General features: G+C 47.2%; 1 protein-coding gene across 1 annotated transcript in view; it reads left to right on the top strand.

The window, feature by feature from the left end:
* Positions 1–3,261: 3,261 nt before the first annotated feature.
* Positions 3,262–13,883, top strand: part of MSRA (methionine sulfoxide reductase A) — a 301,044-nt gene continuing 290,422 nt past the window's right edge. The window contains exon 1 of the mRNA XM_082305437.1: positions 3,262–3,397. Coding sequence (XP_082161563.1) covers positions 3,268–3,397 — 130 coding nt within the window. The 5' untranslated portion in view covers positions 3,262–3,267. The remainder of the gene's footprint in view (positions 3,398–13,883) is intronic.

Here is a 13,883-nt window from a genome sequence, read left to right as displayed (position 1 = left end):
CAAGTTCCTAGGACTGGATGACTTGGAATTTGTGTATAGCCCTGGCTGAAAGGCCACGGGTAAGCCCACATCCCTTTTCTTCCTGCTCGCTCTCTCTCTCGCGCCTCTTTTTCCTTCTTCACGCTGGTTTCCTAAAGATTTTTAGCATATGCCATAAAATTGCTGCGCTGGGAATACTGTGATTACTACATGGGAATGCTAGCACTGTGTAGGTGCCTCAATCTAGGCTTTTTTTTTTGGTATACTTCTTAATTCAATCTATGTGTTGGTACACATAAAGGCTACGTTTACGTGTGAAGCATAGTACATTATAAACAGAAAGATAATTGTCTTCTGCTGCTTGCTTGGACAGGTAAATCCATATGAGGAAAACTTTTAAAAGTTGGGATGCGATTTTCAGACTCTCCCACCCAGACCTCAACCTGTGGAATGAGAGAAGGGGATAATCCACACTTCCCTGAAATCTAAGCGGGATTTATCTAATTTCCAAAGTATTCTGTTTCCAAGGAGCCAAGAAGCACTAAGCACTTTGGAAAACCAGTTTTTATTTGTTAAGTGGCATGATGGATCATTACTATTTAATACTTTGGATCCAGTTACGAGGCAGGAACACAGCGTGTGAAGTGCCATACAAACACAGAATGAAAGACTGTTTCCTGCCTGTAATAGCTGTAATCGAAACGCATCAACAGCCCTACTGCCTGTCATCGCTCTAACCACTGTTTTGGAGTCCCACCACCAATCTTTCCATGCCCTCCTCTGCTATCAGCCTCACAAACGAAGCAGCTGAATGCAGTGGGTGACAAAGCAATTTTTTCCTGTAAGAATTAATGTACTGGAAAGGACATCTACGATTTAAGCGATACACATGATATAAATACACAGGGACAGCATGTATGGCATGGAGGATCACTGGGATCATTTGAGTGGAGACAACGCTGGCTTTTCAGCATTTCTGAGCACATCAGGGCTCTGGAAGATCTCGGCCACTTCATCTGCGAGGCTGAAGAGCCAAACATTAGTCTGTTTTTCTGCCCTTCACCTCTGACCGACCTCGATTCACGCAAGGGAAATGGCAATGAAAATGTAAGCGCTCACAAAGAGGCAGCAAGGATGCTCGCAGCAAAAGATTCAGGCTCACAGGTAGATGCATTAACTCTCACAGGAAAACTGCACTGCCATCCACCGTGACATTAACCAGCGCGTTTTTCAGAAACACATTCTTGGCAGATAGTGGAGTGAGTACAGATATATATGGTGAAAGAGAAGAAATGGTCAGTATAAAACCAGTGGACGTCATCACCTTTAGTGGCTTCTGACACAGTAAGAAGGAGCAGGGAAACGTCAGCGTGACTATAAATGAGAAAACAGCTAATTAGGTGAACATTTTAAATGAAATTCACACTTTTTTATCAGAGATTTCTGATTCTTACTAACCTGTACTGTCAAAATATCAGTTATTTATCATATGCATCTCTCTATTCACTTATTCTTTATTTAATGCATTTTCTTCAGGTTCTTGTAAGATTTTTTTGGAGGTCACCTGAGGTCCTCCCCAGTCCTGATCTCAATGACGCTAACTGTATCAAAATTTAATAACATGTGAAAAACTGACCACAATCTTGGGACTACTTGTGCTCAAAGAGGATGTCGTTCACCTTTCAAACACAGGAACAGTGAATCTGAAAACAGAGATGGGACAGTTTGCCTCTCAGGTTCCCATCTGAATTCTTAATTTTAAAGAAAGTCTGAGTCCTAAACTATGAATTTCCTGCTTCTCTAGATTCTTTTAGGAGCATCTGGGAATTCTCAATATTGCCATAAATATCCAACTCCTTTATAAATATGAATTAAATTCTATGTCTCAAGAGTATCGTATCCGTGTAAAATCCAGCCTGATTATGAGCTGAATGGAACTGCATTCCTTTGTCATAGACCATTTTTGAGAGAATTATCTGGCCTTCCTCTCACAGACTAGGCATCCATTTATCATTTCATCATCTTCTCTCCTATTCAGCCAACAATCCAACTTTTTCAAAACCCTCCAGATGAACTGAATTACTACCATTTCCCTTCTATAACTTCTTTGCTTCTTCTTACTCGCGCAGTCTCTTCCCACACTCCGAAATTCTCAGTGCAAGACCCCTGCCTTGTCCACAAACCTCCTTTGCAAGGTTTTGTACAAATCTCCCTTCTGTCTATTGACCATATGCATAGAATGAGCTCCAGTTGCTTGAAAAACAAAACACCATTCTATAAGTCTTCTATGTTAGAAACCTGATGGTGTTATAGGCTCAATATGCATTGTATTACACCCAAAGATATGGTGGATGTCTTCCACAAGTATTTATACTCTACTCACTTTTTGTTTCTGTATTTTTATTGCAAACATACTTGCAGACACTGATCTCTGGAGATGTACACTACTTAGAGCGTCTTCATACAAAAAGTACTCTGAGAGATTGGCATAATGCAGAATACTGGCTAAACGTAACGTAGGGGAGTGCTGCGTATATCAACCACCAGAAAACTCTGGGGGAAAAAAAAAGATATTATTGTACAATAAAACATATTATTGCATGAAGAGTCTGTGTAGCATGTTTTGCTGGGTATGTTTGCACAACCCTTCCCTCCCTCAACCGGGAGCACGCAGGACAGGCCAGGGGGTGGATGTCACATGCACACATACCCCAAGAGGGGTATGCATTCAAAAACCCCTCCTGAGGCAGACACCATGCAAAAACATCCTGGGTACAACTGCGCAGGGGACGCCGGCGCAAGGAGCAGACCGCGGGGATGCGCGCAGCCCAGGGAGTAAGGCCAGGCACAAGCTCGGCAGGCCGAGCTGAAGGGAAGGGGCTGCTTTTTGGGGGGGGGGGGGGGGGGGGGGGGGCATGCAAACGCGGGCAGGTGAAGCCCGAGCGAGCCACGCCAGTCTGACCTTACCGGGCGGCTGCACCCCTCGGAGCACCCAGGCGCACGGCCACACCGCTCGGGGGCACAGGGAGCTGGGCGTCCCCCGGGCCGCACCGCTGGGGACACACCGCGGAGGCCGCTGCACCCTCCAGAGCCCCCAGGACGAGTAAGGGGTTCCCCCCCCCTCCACCGCCCCCAAGAACCGGGGGGGCCCCGCCGCTTCCCGCCGCCGCTCGGCTGAGCAGGGCCCGCCCCCCCCCCGCTCCCGCCGCCGCCCGTCCCAACGGCCAGCGCGCGCCGGGCCGTCCCCCCCCCCGCCCCGCCGCCGCCACCCGAGCGCCCTCAGGGGCGATGCCGGCAGCGCCGCGGCGCCTCCTCCGCAGGCTCTGCAGCTCCACCTTCAGGATGGGCGACTCGGCCTCCCGGCTGCCGCAAAAGGACGAGGCGCTGCCCGGCAGGAGCCAGCGCATCCCGGTGGCAGGTAGGGACGAAGCCTCGCCGCTCCTGCCGGCCCCGATCCCCCCCCCCCCCCCCCCGCGGCCCCCCTCAGCCCCGCGGCGCGGCCCAACGCGGCGGCGCCTGCGCGGCGGGGCTCTGGCGCATGCGCGGAGGCGCCGCTCGTCGCCGCTGTGGGGGCGTGAAATGGCGGGCGCGGCCCCCGGCTTTCGGGCGGCGGCGGGGTGGGAGCCCAGGGGAGGCTGGGGATGCGCCGCGTTCGTGCTTTAGCTGCACAACGACGCTTCCTCGGCGCTCTTGCCATAAGAACAGGAGTTAATCGATTGCGGCAGCCGCCAACAAGCACCTATTTTGGCCATATATGAGTTTTCTATTTGATTTTTACTGAGGGCCACAATAGTCCTATTCAGGGCCTGTTTCCCTAGCCGTTACTTTTTCTCTTAAATAATAATTCCTCAAACAATTCCTGAGCGTGGTTTGGATGGTCTAACCCTCACGTTTGCAAAGTGTTTTTAAGTTCTTAATAATTCTTTCAATGATTCACCAGTACTCTTGTTAATGTTTGCAAAGTGTTTTTCAACTCTTAAACGATATTTCTTTCAATGATTCTCCAGTACTCTTGTTTTGAGTAAACGTGTGCTGTCAGCAAAATAGCAACCTAGAATTAAGCAGGAAATTTTGCCTTTGGTCAGCCCTCCGAGGAACTGGAAGCGTTGCAAGATGGTTGTCCTCGCTGTTGGACAGGAATGATAGCGGCACGCAGGTGCTCCAACACGCGTGTTTGAGCTTCAGCAGGGCTCAGGGCCGGGTCCTGCCCTGGGGGCACAGCAACCCCAGGCACCGCTGCAGGCGTGGGGAGGAGCGGCTGGGAGCTGCCCGGCGGGAAAGGGCCTGGGGGTGCTGGTCGACAGCCGCTGGACACGAGCCAGCAGGGTGCCCAGGTGGCCAAGAGGGCCCAGGGCATCCTGGCTTGTGTCAGGACCGGTGTGGCCAGCAGGAGCAGGGCAGGGATGGTCCCCCTGTGCTGGGCACTGGGGAGGCCGCCCCTCGAATGCTGTGCTCAGCGCTGGGCCCCGCACCCCAAGGCGGCCATGGAGGGGCTGGAGCGTGGCCAGAGCAGGGCAGCGAGGCTGGGGCAGGGGCTGGAGCACAAGGCTGGGGAGGAGCGGCTGGGGGAGCTGGGGGGGCTCAGCCTGGAGAAGAGGAGGCTGAGGGGAGCCCTCATCGCTCTCTGCAACGGCCTGAAAGGAGGCTGGAGCCGGGGGGGTCGGTCTCTGCTCCCCAGGAACAAGCGATGGGACGAGAGGGAACGGCCTCAAGCTGCGCCAGGGCAGGGTTGGGTTGGGTATTGGGAAAAACTTCTTCCCCCAAAGGGCTGTCAGGCCCTGGCCCAGGCTGCCCGGGGCAGGGGCTGAGTCCCCATCCCTGGGGGGATTTAAAAGCCGGGTAGACGTGGTGCTCGAGGACATGGTTTAGTGGTGGCCTTGGCAGTGCTGGGTTAACGGTTGGACTCGATGATCTTAAGGGTCTTTTCCAACTTTAACGATTCTGTGATTCTATGATTTGTTCTCCCATTGTACAAGGTGTTTATTTATATGTGCCTTTGCTCCAGGCACGTGAAGTCCCTAACAAAGTCTGTGAACGTTAAAAAAAATATCTAAACAAGGTACATAAGTGCTGCTGGGTGAATAACAACTGGATGATGTAAGCTCAGTGAAAGAGGTGTTTGAGACCATATTAAAAGCTTACATTGTATAGATATCTGGTAAAATGCTGCACGTAGCAAGAAGGTAGTGGTGAAATTAAAGGTAGCAGGAAGAGTATTATGTCTGATGTGGAGAAGGTGGGCTCAAAGGAGGGGTGCAGAGATGGGGTTGATGTCGTTAGAGCAATGAACTTTAGAGATGATACCAAGATTAGCACATTGCCTAGATTAAAGTGGCACCTTCACATTGCTTGTTGATAAAAGCCTGGACAGAATATATGCTAGGCCCATGTCGTGGTTTAACCCCAGCCAGCAACTAACCACCACACAGCCGCTCGCTCACTCCCCCCCGGTGGGATGGGGGAGAGAATCGGAAGAGTAAAAGTGAGAAAACTCATGGGTTGAGATAAAGACAGTTTAATAGGTAAAGCAAAAGCCACACGCACAAGCAAAGCAAAGCAAGGAATTCATTCACTACTTCCCAGCGGCAGGCAGGTGTTCAGCCATCTCCAGGAAAGCAGGGCTCCATCACGCGTAACGGTTACTTGGGAAGACAAACGCCATCACTCCGAATGTCCCCCCCTTCCTTCTTCTTCCCCCAGTTTATATACTGAGCATGATGTCATATGGTATGGAATAGCCCTTTGGCCAGTCTGGGTCAGCTGTCCTAGCTATGCTCCCTCCCAGCTTCTTATGCACCTGGCAGAGCACAAGAAGCTAAAAAGTCCTTGACTAGTGTAAACTCTACTCAGCAAGAACCAAAACATCAGTGTCTTATCAACATTATTCTCATCCTAAATCCAAAACACAGCACTCTACCAGCTACTAAGAAGAAAATTAACTCTATCCCAGCTGAAACCAGGACAGTATCCACCCCTTATTCCATACCATTTACGTCATGCTCAGGTCCCACATTATCCAATACATCCTCATTAACCACCACCCCACTTATTCTATGGACCACTCCTATAAAATGTCTGTAAAATGTCCATAAACATCCACAAATGTCCACATAATGTCCATTGAGTTCATTTAGTCCGTGACTTTGGGCTCCATCGGTGATGGTGATCACTCAGGACAGGAGAGGTGGTGTGTTGCGTGGAGTTACTGGGCACCAAAGCCAGCTCAGGTCGGGTCACTGCTGCACTTGCACTGCTTCTTGTAAGGCTTCTCCTCCATTTGTTCAGGTGGTTCCTGCTATGGTAATTCCTATAACATGCAACTCAGATCATGGGTTACAACAATTTAAAGGTATTTCCATTACAATCTCCACCCCTGGCCACTTTGGGCCAGGATTAACATTGCAATGAACTCCTCCCCTTGCTCCTAGCCTGGCTAGCAACAAGGGGTTCCTGCTATAGTAATTCCCATAACATGCAACTCAAATCCTGGGTTACAACAATTTAAAGGTATTTCCATTACAGTCTCCACCCCTGGCCCCTTTGGACCAGACCATTGGGCTTAACACTGCAATGGACTCCTCCCCTTGCCCCTGCTTCGGCTTGGACTTATCCACAGACTGTAGTCCCTTAGGGGTTTACCTGCTCCAAGTGGAGCCTTGTCTATGAGCCACAGTCTCTCCAGGGGTATACCTGCTGTGGCATGGATTTATCCACAGCCACAGTCACTTAGAGGTGCACCTGTTCCCACATGACCTTCTCCATGGGCCACAATGCTTTCAGAGATATACCTGCTCCACCATGGCCTTACCCGCAGCCACAGTCTCTTCAGAAGTAAACTTGCTCCACCATGGCCTTACCCATGGCCACACGCTTTGAGGTGCTCCAGCATGACCTCATGCACAGCCACTGATGCTTCAAGGTGTACCTGCTGCAGCACGGACTTATCCACAGCCACAGATGCTTCGAGGTGTACCCTCTCCAGCGTGGACTTATCCTTGGGCCACAATCCCTTCAAGAAGTATACCTGCTGTGGCACAGACATAACCATGGCCACAGACTCTTCGAGACATACCTGCTCTGGTATGGGCTTATCCACGTCCACAGGCGCTTCGGGGTGTCCTGCTCCCACATGGACTCATCCACAGGTCACAGTCCCTTTGACTCGAGTTCACACTGGAGTTCCAGCCTGTCCAGTACAGCAGTGCAGAAACAGCAGCGATGCCCTGGCCATCTGCCAGCCCAGGGCATGGCCGTTGTTGTTATCAAAATGTTCCCAGGCACAGCACAGTAAGATGATAAGCAGTTCAGCAAGTAGCAAAAGCAAAAAGCAGCCACTAACGAGCACTATACTCTAATATACAGTAAGGCAAGCAAGCCCCATGGCAAGTACAGAAGCGTGCTGATTAATACCTAAACAGCACTAACAACTATAAATTCAATCTAGCACATTCCAATTAAATCTGTCATTATCTCAAACCCTTCGAGCCCCACGTTGGGCGCCAAAAAGGACTGTCGTGGTTTAACCCCAGCCAGCAACTAACCACCACACAGCCGCTCGCTCACTCCCCCCCGGTGGGATGGGGGAGAGAATCGGAAGAGTAAAAGTGAGAAAACTCATGGGTTGAGATAAAGACAGTTTAATAGGTAAAGCAAAAGCCACACGCACAAGCAAAGCAAAGCAAGGAATTCATTCACTACTTCCCAGCGGCAGGCAGGTGTTCAGCCATCTCCAGGAAAGCAGGGCTCCATCACGCGTAACGGTTACTTGGGAAGACAAACGCCATCACTCCGAATGTCCCCCCCTTCCTTCTTCTTCCCCCAGTTTATATACTGAGCATGATGTCATATGGTATGGAATAGCCCTTTGGCCAGTCTGGGTCAGCTGTCCTAGCTATGCTCCCTCCCAGCTTCTTATGCACCTGGCAGAGCACAAGAAGCTAAAAAGTCCTTGACTAGTGTAAACTCTACTCAGCAAGAACCAAAACATCAGTGTCTTATCAACATTATTCTCATCCTAAATCCAAAACACAGCACTCTACCAGCTACTAAGAAGAAAATTAACTCTATCCCAGCTGAAACCAGGACAGCCCATTTTATGCTGTGTTAACTCCATTGATAGAATAATTTTGTGCTGCTGTACCAAAAATGTCCTCATAGGGCCAAATATCATTTTTGGGGGGCATTTTTATTCTATGACTAAACATGGTGTTATGCACTTAATAACACCATGGGGCTGCAATGAAGTGCAAAAGTTAAAATTTTTAAGATGTAACCTCCTTTCAGAAAAGAATGGCAATTTAGATTTTAACATGGCATAACGTTTACTCAGTAGCATTTCTTTTGTTTAAATTGCTCTTAGATTGCAGAATCAGAGGAGTGTTGGTTGGAAGGGCACTCCGGTCCGGTCCCTGTGCCAATGCTGCGCCACCTTCTCGTCAGAGAGTTTTTCCTCATGTTCAGTGTGAACCTCTTATGGCAGAGTTAGTGGCTGCTGCCCTTTCTGATATTGCCTGGTGCTGTTGAGACGGATTTGGCTGAGTTGTCGTTCGCACTCCCTGTTAAGCTGCTGTAAGATTGCCCCTTAGTTTACTCTTCACCAGCTGCAACACGCCGAGCTTCTGCGAGCTCTCTAGGTTTGTGTGCTGTAGCCTGCTGACCAGCCTGACCTTGCAGACCCTTGCCATTTTATTAATGTCTCTCTTGAACTGAGGACCCAGACTGGACACGGTATTCCAGGTGAATTCTTACCAGTACAGCACAGAGGAGAGGTTTTCTCCCTTACTCTGCTGTCCATGCTCCTTGTAATGCAGCCCAGTACAGAGTTTGCTTTATTTGCAATGAGAGCACGTTGCTAGCTCATATTTAACCTGGCACCCAGCATAATCACAGGTCCTTTCCAGCAGTGCTGGGATTATCCTGCACTGCTGCAGAACTTGCACTTTTCCTTGTTGACCTGTTGGCATAGACCTGAAATTTTTCAAGGTCTCATTGGACTGAAGCTCTGCTGTTTGGCATGTCCACTCTCATTCTCTGTTTAGCATTGCCCTCAAATTTGCTGAGCATGTTTTCTGTCACATCATTCATGTTATTATTTAAGATATCGAATGATATTGGCCCCAGCATCAGCCCCTGGGGTAACCTGCTACACGCTAGACATCAAGATATTGATCACTGCCTTGTGAGTCTGGTGGTCCTGCCAATTTTTGACGCGTCTAGTGCCTAGCAGCCTGTTCTTCCAGCCAGTACTTGCTCAGCTTCCAAATGCAAATGCTGTAAGGGATGGTGTCAGAAGCCCGGCTAAAGTCAACACGTATTACATCCGCTGCTTTGCCCTCATCTGCATAGCCAATCATTTCATCATAAAAGGCAACCCAGCTGGTCAAGCGCGATTTGCCTTTGGTAAATGTGTTGACTATTCCTGATTACTTTTCTGTTCTCTTTGTGTTTCAAAATGATTTCTGAGGACATACTCCATGATCTTCCCTGGGACTGAGCCGAGGCTGAGCAGCCTATAGTTCCTCAATCCTCTTTTTGCCTCCCTTAAAAATGGCTGTTACTGTAGCCCACTTCTAGTCATCAGAGATCTCCCCCAGTCGCCGGATTTTTCTAGATATCATTATATCTAGATCTGTCAGAGTATTCTGATGGTCACACCAGCGAGCTTCCTCCACAGCCCTGAAAAAACTCCACATGGCTCCTTGGACATTTAACTTTTTTAAGTAGCCATAACCCATTTTTCCCCACATTGCTGCTTTTCTTTCTGACTGTGCCAGTGTGTGCAGAGGTTTTGGAGCCGTCTTTATTTCTGAAGGCTTAGGCAAAAGAGGTTTTGAGTACTTTAGTCTTTTCCGTACTACTTCTAGGCTGTCTTCCGTATTCATCAGTGCACCCAGATTTTCTCTGAGCTTCTTTTTACTCTTATAATTTTTGTGGAATCATTTCTTATTACTGTTTACGTCCCTAGCTAGCTTTAACTCCATCTTTGGCCTTTCTCATTTTGTGCCTAAATGCCTAGGCAAGGCATTTTATCTACCTCCTTTGTTGCTTGTTGTTGTTTCTACTTGTATGCTTTCTCTTTGCATTTTAGTTCATTAAGCAGCTCTGTGTTTCTGATGACGTTCCCAGTTTTTCTGCATGATATTTTGTTCCTTAGCTCTCTTAGAAAGTTTTGGTCAAAATTCAGACCCCCCCTGAAGGGCGCTGTCTCCCTTTGACAGCCTCTCAGGGGCTTCTACCTAGCAATTCCCTAAATAAGCCAGAGTTTGAGCTCTGAAAGTCCAAAATGCTAAATCTGCTGTTTACCTTTCTAGTCTTCCTTCGGATCCTGAACTCCATCATCTTGTGGTCACTGCAGCTCTCTGCCGTCTGCTGCTCCAATGCCACCAGTTCTTCCCTGCTTCTGAACAGCCGGTCAACAACCAGCCATTATCCCTGCTGGTCCCTCTGGCACTTTTGGTATGAAATTGTCACTCGTGCAGCTTCCTGAATTGCTTGCATAATTTGATGTTACACTCCCAGCAGACGTGTGGGAATTGAAATCTCCCAGCGGGACCATAGCCAGGAGTCTGGAGACTTCTGCTAGCTCTTTGTGGAAAGCCGCATCCACTTACCTCCTCTTGGTCAGCTGCTCTGTAGCAGACCCCAGACCACACCATCTCCAGTGTTTCCCTTCTGATCTTGACTTGGAGACTCTCAGCAGACGTGACTTCAGTTTCACACTGGAGCTCTGTCCAGTCAAGGAGTTTGTTTCAGTAGAGTGCAGCTCCCCATCCTATTCTTCTGTGCTAATCCTTCCTACATACCCTGTTCCCATGTGTGACACTGCTCAAGTTGTGTGTGCTGTGCCAGCTCTCTGATTCTGATCGCATCATGGGTCTGTGACCACACTTGGACAACTGAGTCATCTTCTTTGTGAACCAGACTCTGCCTTAGTGTGCAGACACTTGAGGAAGACATCTGCCAGACCTTTCTTTGAAGCGGTACTAGCACTGATCCCAATCCAGTGACCTGAGGCGTCCATCCTGTGCATCTTCAATGCTGTTGAGGGCCTCTAACTGTTTCCTAGGTGAAGAGCTGCAGAGCATTTAGCTTCTTGTCTGTGCGGTCCCTTTGAAGATCCTGTTGATCTCCTGCTCCTCATCCCTGGTGCGATACAGCCTGCTCACTTCTTGCAGCTCCTTCCCTTGTGCTGCAGCGACTAGGTCTGCCAGAGCCGCCTCTCAAAAGATGGGGCTGCTGCCACTGCTGCGATCCCCATGGAGGAGCACCGGGCTCTCCCCACAGCCTGAGGCCACGCTCAGGAGTTCAGTGGGCTCTCTTTGTGCCTCCTGCACGTTGTGTTAATTGCATTGCACCCGCTTGAGCATCCTGGTCCCAACGCTCCAAGTTCCTGATGCTTTCTGGGTGCGAGAGGGGCATGGATGTGCTCTGCTCCTCAATGAGGTTTGTTGTTTGGAGGGGAACCTCTCATGCTGAGGGTTCTTTATCGCCTTTCACAAACCTTGTGAGTACAGAGACCAGCTCAGACGGCTCCCTCCTTTGCTGCAGTCCAAAAGAGAGGAAAAGACAGCTGAGTGACAACTTCACCTTGAAAGTTGCATTTAAAGTAGCCTTACGAAAAGCTACATTGCATTTCTATTCCTTTGTAACTTGCTGACCACAGGATTTTGTGAGATTTGACCTTGTCTGCGTAACCCTTTTTTTTTTTTTTTGTTTTATTGTAGGTTATTACTAATTTAGGATCTGAGTCTAAGAAAATGATACAGTTAAACCTTGTATATTATATGGATTTCTGTGAAGTGACTTGCTTTGTGATACAAAGGGTTCTGTTTGTAGAAGTCAAACGGGGATAAAATACTATACTGTGAGCTGAAAACAATACAAACATTAGTAAGCTTCACTTACTATTTTTGTAACCAAGTTGCGTTTATCTGATCTTCAACAAATTTCATAATCTGGGAATCAGAGTTTGTTGTGCTGTTTTCTTTCCTTGCAGTAGAGCTGCTGCATTCATTTTTGAAAATTATTCCTTTCATATGTTTTCTGTATAATGGTGCAATACGATGTCATGCTTTATGGTAAAACCACATATTATTTATTGCTTCTACCTTTCTAGTACAACTCTAGTTTTCAGAATTAATTTTAGTTGCATTACTGCTGAAACATGGCTGTGTTTTATGAGTATGTGAGTATATATTGCTCACACTATTTTATTTTATGATACAGGAGCACTAGTCAAGGAGTCCTCATAATGTAGAGGGAACCTCCTGTGCCAGCCATTGTATAATAACATATATATATATATGTATATACATACATACACAGTGTTTTTTTCTGCTAGATAGCCTGAGATAGCAGCGTGTAGTAAATTAAAAGAATGTTTTGTCCCACTGGTCCCAGTGAGTAGTGTCAGGAAATATCTTCTCTCTGTGGTCTCAGCTATGTTCCTAGAAGAGGTACTTACATTATAGCGTACACGTCTGTAGTGGGTTAACTTTTTTGAGGCAGTAAAGGTACAGCTCATGGGTAGACAGTGTTAGGATTCTTTAAACCTATTAAACCTCTTAGCTTTATATTTATAGATTAATAGAGCAGTAATTACAAATGTGGAGGAGGTCATGGTGAACTTTAGTTTGACCTTCCGTATAAAAAAGAGCACAGCATTTCCGTGAATTAATTCTTGCTTGAATCAGATCATACTCTTTAAAGAAAACATTGATTAAAAATGTCATTTGACAGAGGATCCATGGCAAAATTTCATAAATTGTTCCAATGTTTCATGACTCTTTCCATTAAAAAGGTGCATATTTTGAATTGCTTTGTTGTGTTTCAACTTCCAACCGTTGCAGCTTGGTACAGTTTCCTTCATGAGGATGAAAAGCGTGGTCGTATGTGCTTTCTGGTGTTCATGAAATATGTTTAGATCATAATGAAACTGCTGGTCAGCCTGTTTTTTAGAAAAGTGAAGACTTCAACCAGACATAAACCAAGCAAAGTGAATTTTTATTGTCAGCAGAAGGCATGTTTTCCAATTGTTTATTAATTTTGGGGGTTTTTTCCCTTAAATTGTCATGAATTTCTTAAGGTCTTCCTTAAGTTTTGGATATCGGTAGTAGACACCAGATTTTACTAGTGATAGTGTCAACGGCAGTCTTGTTTCTACTCGGTATTTTCCTGTTTGTGTATCAAAGGATAACAAACATTTTGGGTTAAAGTGTTGCACTGGGAGCTTTGTGTTTAAGTGATCATCTCCTGCGTACCTAAGAGCTTTTCAAGTCATTGGTATAGTGTCTGATTCTGTTTTTAACTTTATGAATTGATCTGCATTTGCTTCGACTATTTGATTTAATTCCAAGTCTGTATATTTTTCATTAAATTCATACAGCAGTGCATTTCAGTTCTATGTGGAATCAGTACTTCAACCTGATATACTGAACTCAAGAAGAAGTTGCACTGAATGTTTTTGCTGAGACGTCTGGAGAAGAATGTGGCTAGTGAGCACTGGAAATTGAGATTTCGATAGGTTTCTAGTCTCACCCTCATTTTTTTTTTTTTATTATTGCCTTCAGATGTAGCAGGAATATTGCAGCTTTAGGTGCCTTGATATTGTTAAAACAAATGCATGATCTTTGGGTGAAACGGGTGCTCTGCCTAAATTCAGTTAAGCTGGGACATGGTGCTCAGGGGGATCTTATCAATGTGTGTAAATAACTGATGGGAAGGAGTAAAGGAGATGGAGACAGACTCTTCTCGGTGGTGCCCCGTGGACGGACAAGAGGCAACAGGCACAAACTGAACCACAGGAAATTCCATTTCAACATAAGAAGAAAACTTTTTTTTTCTCTGGGGTTGGTTAAGCAGTGGAACAGGTCGCCCAGAGAAGTTGTAGCTTCGCCATCCTTGGA

Source organism: Platalea leucorodia, assembly GCF_965183815.1.
Source record: "Platalea leucorodia genome assembly, chromosome: 3".
In the NCBI taxonomy this organism is placed as follows: domain Eukaryota; kingdom Metazoa; phylum Chordata; class Aves; order Pelecaniformes; family Threskiornithidae; genus Platalea; species Platalea leucorodia.
The sequence above is the reverse complement of the archived record's forward strand: the minus strand, read 5'-3'. Positions and strand labels throughout refer to the sequence as shown.